Source organism: Musca domestica, unplaced genomic scaffold (genome assembly GCF_030504385.1).
Source record: "Musca domestica strain aabys unplaced genomic scaffold, Musca_domestica.polishedcontigs.V.1.1 31, whole genome shotgun sequence".
In the NCBI taxonomy this organism is placed as follows: domain Eukaryota; kingdom Metazoa; phylum Arthropoda; class Insecta; order Diptera; family Muscidae; genus Musca; species Musca domestica.
In genome coordinates, this window is record NW_026712309.1 from 4,110,811 (window position 1) to 4,123,617 (window position 12,807).

The 12,807-nt window shown below is 34.1% G+C and overlaps 1 protein-coding gene across 1 annotated transcript; it reads right to left on the reverse strand.

Moving 5' to 3' along the window:
- Positions 1 to 459: 459 nt before the first annotated feature.
- Positions 460 to 12,483, reverse strand: LOC101889622 (inositol-3-phosphate synthase). The gene is made up of 4 exons (XM_005176922.4): positions 11,974 to 12,483; positions 1,455 to 2,396; positions 921 to 1,388; positions 460 to 637 (listed from the first exon to the last, which is right to left on the reverse strand). The coding sequence occupies exons 1-4, from the start codon at positions 12,109 to 12,111 to the stop codon at positions 506 to 508; spliced, it is 1,680 nt and encodes a 559-aa protein (XP_005176979.2). The 5' UTR covers positions 12,112 to 12,483; the 3' UTR covers positions 460 to 505.
- Positions 12,484 to 12,807: the final 324 nt, after the last annotated feature.

Consider the following 12,807-nt stretch of genomic DNA (forward strand, 5'->3'; position numbering starts at 1 on the left):
GGTACTGCTGACTGGGAATAAGAAGACAATACAAACTTGTATGTATCTTGATATGTTCCCAGAGAAACAACGGTGGAATTTAAAGAACAAATTACGGAATCCCTTAAGGATTCCATTAAGTTTTTTGGTTTTGTTTTCGAATTTTAAACATTCAATTCAATTAAGATTTTGTTCACTCCAAAGTAATGGCATCTGCAAATACTATTCTCAATATACAAATGTCTACAAATAAGACAAGAAAGAGCTTCACTTAATACTAGGTACTTGTAGTTAATCGAGGAATAGTTGGGGTGGGGTGGGAATCATATACATACATATAATTAAATACTAAGGTTAAATCTAATTGGATGATCCGTAATCATTTAAATGACCATTAGAGAGGGTGGTAGTAACAATGAGATTGTAACTAAAATTAGTTACACAATTATTTTGTTTGTTGCTCTTCACAGAGTTTTAAAAAAAAGGGATCAACGAAATGTGTTTTGTTTTCTTTGTAGCCTCACTTTTAGTGAACCCCATTGGTGACACCATTTGAATGACCGTTCAATTCCACTTTGCCATTTGCGACAGTTTTGGCACAGCTAGCAGTTTTAAGTTTCTTGGTGGGTGGTTCATTGGTAATGCTGGAGAAATCGAACTGTAAAGAAAGGAAAAGGTGAGGGATTTAGATTTTTATGATTTAAAAAAACTGCAATAAAACGTTTGGAAATTCCATGGGAAATGAGCAATAGTCATGACAGAAATCTTCGTTTAAGGATAAATTAAATTTTCTTTCATGGCTATTGTGCCTCTTCGAAAACAAAGCATTTTCTCTGTTCCAGAACCTGCAAGGGAAATTTACATTCTTTCATTTCTGGAGCAGACTAATTTAATTTAATTTTTTTTTTTGATTTTCAAATTTTCAGAACTTAATTACTTACTCTTTGTTCCAAGGTCATGTGCGAGTTGGGTGCCAAACCGATGCAACCACGCAAAATATTCTCAATGGCGGCACGTTGACGGAACAACGAGTTGACGACCTGAGAACCACGTGGCACCAAGGGAGCCTTGCACAAATAACTCAAGAGCGACAAGACAGGTTTGAAGGGCACCCAGGCGGCCGAGGGATTGCTGTTATCCTTGATGGTAATACGGGAACAGAATTCACCCAAAATAACCAAATCCAAAATTAAGGGAGAGGCCAACAAAGAATCCTCACAGGTGTTGTGAATGACCAAGGTATTGTGGCCGCCCATCATAATTTCCGAGGTATATTCATCCATGGCACGCTTGCTGTCGCCAACATAGGGTACATATTTAATGACCACAACATGATCGGGATGTTCCTTGGGTCCATACAAGACGCTGTTCGATTCAACCATGTCATCAACAACATTGCTCTTGGAGATCTGCAAAAAAACAAAAACAATTAGCATTGAAGATATAAATGTTTTTTTTTTTTTTAATAATCCTACCTCCTTGGATCTGAATTGCTGGGGAGCCGACAAATTCTTGCCATCATTGTTACCCAAATGATTGTAGCTGACAATGGACACAGGTTTAATGCCAGCACCGACCAGGAAATCAACCAAAACCGATTTCAATTTAGTTTGGCCCGATTTGAAATCATCACCGGCAATGAAAACGCCATTGTGTTCGGCCAATTCAATGAGACCAGGTACAAATGTGTTCTGGGGCGAACCATTGATATAGGTACAACCCTCGGCAATACTGGCCATGGCGAAAATGGTGGATGGCGAAATTTCCGATTTGTTAGCCTTCAACGATGCCTCCAGCTCTTCCATGGTCATGTTGAGACCAGGCTTGACATCACTAAAACGTTCCGTATTGGCTGTCCACAAAACAATGACCGTATCCAAATTCTTTTTGGCCTTGAAATCTTGAATGTCCCGGCGAATTTGTTCAAATTGTTCCAATTTAGTACCCTTAATCAAATTGTCAGCACGATCTGATTGATTGGCAGCAATAAAGTCGGGATCATAAATTGAGGGCCGCGGGGTCAATGCCTTCAAGTCATCATACAACTGATCTTGCAATTGTACATCCAAGACTTGGGCACGTTTCATGGCTTCGCCAATGTTCATCGAACTAATGTCCCAACCATCGACCAGAATATCATCAGGATTGACCATAGGAACTAAATCGTTCATGGGCACATAGACATCTTTGCCCTCCTCATCGGAACCCACCAACACGGTAGAGGCCTGGGTAATGGAACCAAACCAATTGGCTTTTTGAATACCGGTACGTTTACGCCATTGCAATTGACGACGATTGGCCTCCAAGGCGGCCGTCAAGGTGGAACCATTATTGCCACCCCAGCCGACCAGCATCAAACCCAATTTGGGTACACGACGATCGGTGCGTATTTTCAAATTGGCCGATTCAGGGAAGACCTGAAAGGATAGAAAAAGGAAGTTGTTAATAGTTGAAAATTAAAAGAGATCCTAGGGGACAATATAAATATGTTTCTCCCAAAAATTTGGGCGCAATTATAGCAAATTTGAAACTATTCCTTTGTATTAACCATAGCTCATATTTCCTCGTTTTTAGTCGAGAGTTATATATATATTCGCGGGAGCGATCAAAGAGTACGGGTTTTCTTTCTTCTTTTTTTTTTCTAGAAAAAAGTAAAGAACAAAGCAGCGGTATGAAAGCGGAACAAAAGTAGAACCGGCTCTATTTTTATTACCACTCGAAAACAAGAGTGGTTCAAAACAATAGAGTATTCTTGGTTTTTTTTTTCACTCCCAAGAGCATTCTTGCATTTAGGGGCTCTCTCTCACTCTTTTTTTTTTCTCTAACATAAGTGCAATCTTGTCAGTTTAATGTTGAAGTATACCGAGGAGAATATTAGTAAAACCATCGCATAATCTACCCGCATCCCATTTTTCTGTCCGAAAATATTTCAACGTCTCCATATGTAAAACCTAGAAACCAACAATGACCTCAATTTTAAGTTTCAAGATTTCAACTCTACTACTAATTTTCCCCATTACCGAATTTAATAACATTTACAACTATACACACATTTTGGCCGCAGACCTTGGACATTCCAACAGGACTCAGCACCATCGCACGCCAAAGGTGACCAATTCAGACAAATCTAAACTTATTCTAAAATTCGATGCTATTTCCGGCATTTTTTGCTTTCATTCAATGTAATTAAAAAATGTAAACATTATGGCGTTTGACTTTGTTGCAGTTTTTTTATCTCACCCTGTATATATAGGTAACACATTATGTTAGAGTCATATGTAAAGCAAACATTTCCAATTTTATATTGTAAACTTGTATAGCATACTTTAGGGAGCCCTAAACAATTTTTAATCCTCAAAGTAAAGCTGTACTTTATAACCTATATATTAATTTAATAATTGTTGAGAGCTCCTTCAAGTATGCTATGAATATGTAAAATATGAAATAGTCACTTTACATATGACTCTAACATGGTGTGTAATATAAATTAATTGATCATTTTTAAATACATGCAAATCTAAATAAAAATAACTGAAAACCCTAAAATTATTATATATTTTTTTAAACAACTTCGTTTCAAATTCAACATCTAACTTAACTCATTTTGTTCCACATGGTAGTCAAGGTACCAAATTGTGGGGAATTACCCGTTTGACATTTATTAAACCAAACGATATACACCATATGGACATTTTTTTAGATAATTATACAAATATTTATTATCTCAACATAATTGCCTTTTTTTGGTAATCATATCATTTTTGGGGAATGTCATGCCATACGCATAATTGCACGTAACTTAACTATCTATGCGGGTGGGTAATCTACTCAAGACATATAAATAAGTATTCTTCAGGTGGGCCGATTTGGCAGAATGCTTATCTCAGCAGACGGAATATATAAATACAATATTCACACATATATTTTTAAAAAACTAAATCAAAAGCAATATCATAAAACTGATATAGAGTATAGCTGATAATATCGATTCGAAGCCAGCATGAATTGCAATTATTTATGCTTAGTAGTTGTTGGTGTTCTTTTTTGGTCTACCGACAATATAATGAATAATGCAAACTACAAATTGTTTAAATATTTAACCAAAAAAAGTTTTTTTTTTTGCACTTTAGCACTAATTTTTTGTTTGCTGTTGAGAATATTTATTCATTCCCATTTAATTTGAAATTCAAGTGGAGAAAGACAAACAAAAAAAAACTCTACCTTTGCTCGTGTGCCTGAAATAAAAAAATTCAATTCGTCTGCTATTTTTTGTTTTAATATTCACAACAGGTGTAGCCACACTTCATTAGAATATTTGAAACATTTTTTTTTTTTTTTGAATAAAATGTATTTGCTCTGTGCCTGGAAACCAATTTCATTGAAATATGTATAACATGTTGACTTTTTTTTTTGGTTAGCTTCTGATCTGGAAGAATTTGATTGGAGGAATTTGATCGTGTGTTTTTTCTTGCCGGTAGTTGGGGGGTTGACACCAATTTATTATGTACATATTAAACGATCAATTAGTAGATTTAATTTATTATAATATAAACTAACAAGAACAACAATGCAATATTACATATTAATAGTCTCTTTTTACATATCCAAGTTTAATGAACTGCCATGATTGACTGACAAACAAACCAAAAAAAAAAGAACAAAATCGAACCGAACAGAAAAATTCCAAACGCACGCAATTTTACTGGAGAATCGGTGATTTTTTTAACCCAATTTTGTAAATTTTCAACACAAAGGAAAGTGTTGATTAATTCAAAACTAAAATATTTTGAGAAGATTTTTTTTAGATTTATAGGGCAGCCACCGAAGTGATTTAGCAAAATCATGGTTGGAAATGGTATCGAAATCTGATAAGAAGGTTAATAGTTCAGGTCAAGTAGTTAATTGTTTATTACCTTAACTTAACACAGCCCGTAAACAGATTACGCAAAATAAAAGTGAGTTTTACGGTAAAGAAGGGACTTCCCCCGCTCTCTCTTTCTCTTTTAAAAATTCTATTTTTTCGGCTAACTTTACATGTGTGGATTGGAAACAGACAGAGTACCTTTGCAACTCAGACGAAAAAAAAACAAGTTAAAAAACAGTAAGATCGGCCAGGCCGAACTTTGAATACCCTCCACTTAAAAGTATATGAATTCAAACGTGTTCCACTTTAAACTACAAACACCAGTAAGACCGTTTAGATAATGCTGTTAAACTGTTCAAAGAAAAACATAAAGTGGGTAAGGCCGTGATATGGGGGTCATAGCAAAACGGGAACCTCTATGGACAATTTAATACTTCAAGGATTTTCCTCTACTAAATCTTCTTAAATACCAAATTTGAAACAATTTCGTGGGTAAATGTGACTAGGATTATCAAAATACCGAATAGCGGTGGGTATCATTATATGTGCGCTATAAAAAAACGTGGATCTATGTATTCAATGTTCTGCCACCGCAGCTAGAACCCATTATGAACTACAAATACCAATTTGAAGACAAATCCTGGAAAAATGTGGCAAAAAGCATCAAAATACCGAATATCGGGAGGTACCGGTATATGGGGCTATACAAAAACGTGGACCTATACATACAATGTCGCGCTCCAATTTTTAGACAAATTCGTGGGCGAAACAAAATCGAAGACCTATACATACAATGTTCCGCACCCGGGGCTAGAACCCACTATGACCTACAAATACTAATTTTTAGATAAATACGTGGAATATGTGGCAAAAATCATCAAAATACTGAATATCCGGAGGTACCATTATGTGGGGGCTATACCAAAATGTGGTATTATATATTCAAAGTTCCGCCACCGAAGCTATATTTTTAGACAAATCTGTGAAAAAATGCGGCGAAAATTATCAAAATGCCGAATATCGGCGGCGTGGATCGATATATCTCACTTTCAACCATCCTAGACACAATACAAATTGTTTTGCAAAATTTTGAAGCTCTTATTTTCCCTTTGTGATATCGAATGAAATAGCAAAACCAGAACTAATAGTAGAACAGACCACATGTGTAACCCTATCAATTTAACAAATTTTTATCACAACTAATTATCTATCTATTTAAAATTTGCCCATTTTAATAGACAAACCCACCTTTCCTACCAATCAATAAAAACTAGGTTATATTTTAATACACGTGATTAAATATTATTTAATTTCTTGAGATAATATTATTCCGGTTTGTTCAGTTGCCATGTGTGCGTTCTTTTTTGCTGACTTTCATTTAAAAAAAATATGTGTCAAATTTTTAAATAAAATATACGATTTTAAATACCCACTTCAAATTGTTATCATTATTGAAATATTATAAAAAAGAGAGAACTAAAATGGCAGCCGGCACAAAAATGAAATTCATCATCCATTTTAGTTGATCGAGGTCTAAATGAACTCTGTACTACAAATTTATCACCCCATGGCGTGTTTTAGAGATCTTCAGGTGATAGTGGGAGTGATTCGATTTGAATACACTCCACCATTTGGAACAAAGTTGGTAATTTTCAAAAAAAAATAAAATCCACTAAAATCTTAAAAATTCCGAGTATAGCCGTTATACGAAGACCTGGTTCTGCATAAACAATTTTCTGTCACAGGCTGGAGTAACTATAACTATATGGTGCAACACTTACGTCGAACGATTTTTGCAAAATTTCACAATAATTCTAATAATAAAAAAAATATTATTCAAAAATAGAAATGAATTTGTTTTGCTTGTACACATGTGAATGTATACATGTATGCATGCATGTACATAAATATACAGTCGCGGTCAAATTATCTCAACCTATATTCACCAATTTAAATAAAGCACCAACAAAATACAAAATTTTATTTTCACTGGAACTCTGTATGTACAAAGCGCCTTAAAGTATGTTATAAAATCCTTAACATAAATTTAGAAGAAGTAGCTTTACATATGACTCTAATGTCATGTTTACGTTAGAACTTTTTGTAGGGTTAACCTACTTTGAGAGGATTTATTTGAAGTAAAAGTAATGGATATGACAATTTAAATCCAAATACAGTGGGTAAACCCTCATATATATAAACGTACTATAATAGAGTGTTTAAATACAAATTTTTACCCGGAGTAACCCACATTATTGGGATTTATTGCTAAATCCGGATAGCCAGATCTATCATACAAAAGTGGTCTTTATGAAAATGTATATTAATATATTATATAGTATAAATATTATGTTGTTACTTTGGAGTTTAATAATTGTTGGGAGCTCCGTAAAGTATGCTATAAAATGTAAAACATAAAATATGAAAAGTTACTTTACAATGTATTATAGGGCAAATTCTCCTCAATGTATGGTGGTGTAGAATATCACCGTCCTAATGTCGCTGCTTTTCTTATGTTTTGGAATAGTTTTTCGGATTCCAAACATTCCCTAATTATAACCCCATTCATAGATTCTTAATTTTTGGAAAATGCCTTCCATTATTTTTTCTTGACATGTTTTTTATCGTCAACCCCAAATTTTTGCACTTGTGGAGTTTCGACATCATTTTTTCGGTGGAACAGTTCTTTTATCCATCAAAGATTTTCTTAATTTATTTCAAGATAGAAGATAGAACTCTTTAAATTCAAAATGTTTTATCTCACACTGTATGGCCACCATATGTGCAATACATGTCATCACCCTTGCAAACGTCATAAATTCGTAAAATGTATACACACAGAAATAATGCAATATTCCGCTTATATAGCTTTAAAAAAACATATTTTTAAGTTTCTTAGCTTGATTCCCTTTCGCCTTCAACGAATGTAATGCATTAATGCAGTATTCTATTTTAATGGCTATTTACATTGACGCCCGTCCTCATTTGGTGTCTGCCACATCGCAAAAGCTCTAACAACAAGTGAAAACAATTGTAGGAACAACAAAAACATAACACAACAACAAAAGACGCCATTTCTGGCAGTTAATAGAGCCGCTAACAACCTCAACCCAGACCCAGTAACACGGAATTATTATGTAACCTTGAACATGAACTACAAAAACATGCCATTGACAAAGACCAACAACGAGTGGCGTCCAATTTCCTTCCAATGAGACTACGACACGCACAATAACAAAGTAAAAGGGGGAAGTGGGTAATGTTATTCTCTCTTTATTGGGTCTCCCAATGTCTAGTTCTCTGTTATTGAAATGTAATGCATTCGATTGGAAGGAGACATTAACAGAGAGAGCGAGAGAAATGCCCCCGTAAAATAGGAGGCCAAACATTGTAAACTACTTACAACGCATGTCTGTTACCGTAGGGTAGACGTAAGTGGGAATGGTTTGAATTTATTATAATGCAAAAAATCGATTGTGGCCGTATTTCCAGTGGAAATTGTGTATTCCCGGTTTCCTTTGTTTATTTTTTTTACTTTCGTTTTTTTTTTCCGAAATCTTCTATGGGAATGGCAGATGTAGTTTCATGTTTTTATTTGGATAAAATGGATTTGAAAACACAAAAATATTTTTTGTGCAAATTTTTTTCAGGTTTGTTAAGTTTGCTTTTTCTTCAACGTTAGTCATTCCATCATTTCAATATAAATAAACACATTCGGGTATAAAGTAAAATTTCTCAAGTTAAACTTGAAGCCCTAATTTTTTGTTTTTATTTCAAAAGCGCATGTGAATTTAGAAGCCTGTAGAATGTTCTATGTCATGTTTTCTTTTTTTTTTTTTTTTTGTCTTATGGGCAACGAACAAAGGAATTGTTTATGATTTCGAATGTTCGTGAACCAATGAAAACCACCCTGGAAACAAATACCTTCCTAAGTATTAAAACAGCTGTTAAGCTTTGAGTAAATAATCCAACAAAACTTAGAGTGGGGAAGGACCAACCACAGCCATTTCCATTACGAATTGTAACAAATTCATGTGGGAAACCGTCGTATTTTCGAGAATATTCTTTGGTCCTTACTTGTCAGCTGTTATATTGAAGAGGCACGCGCCGGAATATTTTGTATAAGCATTATGGAGCTATACATTAATTGGATTAGAGAGTTTTAGACAAATGGAAAACATGGTGTATTGAAAATATTCCACTTCAAATGGAAAATAAAACAAAATATTATTATAAAAAAATCTGGCTGACTTAAACTAGGCATTTTCAGGAGCATCATTATCGATTTCCATGGTACGATAAAGAGATAACGCAGAGGCTCAATTCTTGTTCAAAATGAAATAAAAACATTTTAAAAAGGAAATGTCAAATGAACAATTTTCAAATGAAATACTTTTTATATTTTCGTGAAACGAGAATCCAACTCCAGGTTCCAGTCAGAATTATTCGAAATTAGATGCAACAGATAGTTCTGGTTAAACTGATATTTTTTTTTAATTTTAAAATGGATTGAAAATAATTTAAAGGCCTGAATTTCAATTCCATGACAAAACTGATTATATCTCCAATGCGCAGTCCGCAATTGTTCTGTTTAGAACCTGCAAGAATCTACTAGTTTTGCAAATTTTTCGATATCATAAAGGAAGAATTTCAAAAGTGTGGACTATCAGCTTAAAAATGTAGTAATTATACGACCTCTCATGATCTACAGGCTAGCTAGTTGAAATATATGTTTTCTCAAGAACTACTGACAGGATAGATTTGCGGTACAATTTGACGGCTGTGAAAAGTGTTTATTTAAAAGAAGTAAATAAAAGCATGAGCAAACCAAATTAAAAACGACTTGTAAAAGACGATCAGTTGTATACCAGAACCAGTAAGGAAAAGTCGGGCGGGGCCGACCATATGATACTCTACACCACAATGCGTATTTAGTAGAGATTTGGTAAGAAAAATGTTTATACTGGGAATTTATGTGAAGTAGGTCATGCCAACCATGATCCAAATAACATTGCTATGGTGCTTGATATGACTTCGATAATGAATATATTAAAGACTATTTGTTGCAGCAATAGATATACCGGACCGAGATTCAACAAAGGGTACAATTCAGTTGAATATGAAAAAATCTATTCAATTTGGGCTGATATAAGTCATTATTTGCGTAATAAACCTGAAGTCGGACTAAGGATAAATGTATATGGGACCTATATCCAAATCGGAATCGATTAAATTTGGCAAAGGTATTTCCGAGCTCTATATAATATCTGGTACCAAATATCATTGTTGTCGAATGCATATTACGAATGTGGGGGACTTAAAAATCAAATCGGATGAAACATATATATGGGAGCTAAAGCTATATCTGAACCCATTTGGTTTGATGTACTTTCTTCTAGGCTGAATTCAGTCAGGCCATTTGGTGCATAATTAACCCGAAATCGGTTGAAGATATATATGGGAACAATATCCAAACCTGAACAGATCTTAATACAACTTACCAGATGTATTTCTGGGCTGTGGGGTGCATATTACGAATGTGGGGAGACTTAAACACCAAATCGGATGAAATGGCAGCTTTAGTTATATCTGAACTGATTTTCTCCAAAATGAATTCGGTTGTATGTACCAAAATTCAGGACTTTAGGACTGATATTGGCCATTTGGTGCACAATTAACCCGAAATCGGTTGAAGATATATGGGAGCTATATTTTGTTCACAAGAATACTTGGACGGACTGACATGCATAAACCGACTCAGAAAGTGATTCTATGAAGATCCTCAAAAGCAACAATGGGTCTAACTCGCTTCCTTCTTCATGTTACAAACAAATACACAAAGACATAATACCCTTACAACTATGTGGTGTAGAGTATAAAAATAAGTGATTCAGGAGCAAGAAACAGTTATGGTAGAAGTCGTAATTATAATTTTGTGAAACACATACATGCTACGGATTTTGGGCAGTCGTTCAAGCTTTTTTTTTACTCTCAAATTTCCTTGGGGGGACAATTAAAAAATTAGTATGTTGGAACAGTACCTTCTCGAAAATGGTTGGAGAAAATGCTAGCAGAGGAAGGTTTAGAGATAGAAAATAGGTATTTGGTCCTACTTGTCTGTCTGTTCTCAAAGAACAGAGAAGTAGAACCAAAGGCAGATATGAAAACAACAATAGTGAGAATTCCGAAGAAGAATAATACACGCAGTTTAATTTTCATAAAATACGTTAAGATTGACTTAAGATGAATCAAATTTAATTTTTTTTCTTGAAGTAACTCCTTGAACACGTAAATCAGCATGTTGGATATGCAAAACATTATGAGGGCCATTTGTCTATGGTGGGATTCTCTAACTCATTTTTTGAAAATTGGAAATTGGTGCTAATAGATTTCAATATAGCCGATATAAGAGTGTCAAATTTAGAGAATATACCTTCACATGAAACTATGTCACACATATATCATTAATCTGTTTTGACATTTAAAGTCGTAATATGCAGCCTTAAAACACCTCTTCAAAGTTTGAGCGAAAATATTCAGGCTATGTCCTAGATATGCACCAAATTTGCACTTAAAAAAATTATTTATTTAGAAATCCAATTTCTAACTAGACTAGGTCTAAGTGGTTTTCATATTATATGTCACGTAAAAAAGATAAATCAAATTCTCTACCTCAATGGAATTTTTTTCCAAACCGTTTTTTTTTTTTTTTGTATTTCCCCCAAAATAAGCTTTGAAAAAAACTGCATTTCGTTAAGACTTCCCCCATTAGACTTTTAATACCCATTTATAATCTGTTAGCATAATGCCTCAATTTTTTTCCACAATGAAATGTGAATTAAATCAATGAGTAACCACCAGCGGTATTGATTGATTGCTGTGAAGTAATCATTTTTCACACATTTGAAAATCTAGATGGTTCCTATCGTTTAGGTAATATAAATAGAAAATTTTCTACACATTTAAGCCAAAATTTCAAAATTATGTAGATTTAATTCCTTTACGTTACATTTCACAGTACCCACATTAATACACTCTTAGTTGTTGCATCACCTCATTATAATAATAATTTTTACAACAAACATTTCTTAATTAACATTATTAATTGATTCTTTGTTCCACAAACTCACCTGAATTTTGCCATTGGCCAAACGTTTGACATTTGAAGTCTGATATGTGTAATCGGTTTCAATGTAATTTTCGCTGATTTGAACATTTGGAGAGACAACTTCCAAAGTTGTGTTGTTCGCACTGTTGTTGGCTTTCATTTTGATCTCGTTTTTTATTGTTTGTTTCTTTTTGTTGGAAAAAAATTCTTCTAAAATTTGGCTTTTTTGAGCAGTAACTAAATTATATCACACCAAGTTGAGTTTTTTTCTGTTCTCTGTTTAAACAGCAGTCTTTAATGTTCTGAATTCAGGTAAGTTTTTTTTTTTATAAATTTTTCATTAAAAGCATTTCTTTAAAAAATTGCTTTTGCTTTATTCACTTTGAATAGACTTGTCAAATTTTTGCTTTAGAACTTCTTATTTCTTTCTTTATTGTGGAGAATAATTTTTTTCGTCCGCTTTATTTTTCTTCTTTGGCTAAAGAGATGATGTGCACGGTTTCAATGCTTTTCAGCAAGTTGCTGGGCTGGAAAGTAGACACCAGTATTTATGCTTAGCTGAGGGCCAACAGTGTGCCTGTTGGATATCGAAAGCAGAAAACCCACCACCAACTATCCCCAACACACACACGTACACTATGGCATGATTCTTGCTGTTATTTTCCTCCCCCAAGAATTCATTAACAGAAGAGCAACAGTATTTCGCTCATGGCCAGTAGTTGTTGTTATTGTTTTGGAGCCCTCTCCCTCAAACAAATATGTGAGAGAGACCCAATCACCTCGTTTGTTGTGATTGCCAAATGCCGGTTATATTTCCATATGTTTTGGGGATACAAAAGAGAGAGAGAGAGAGAGA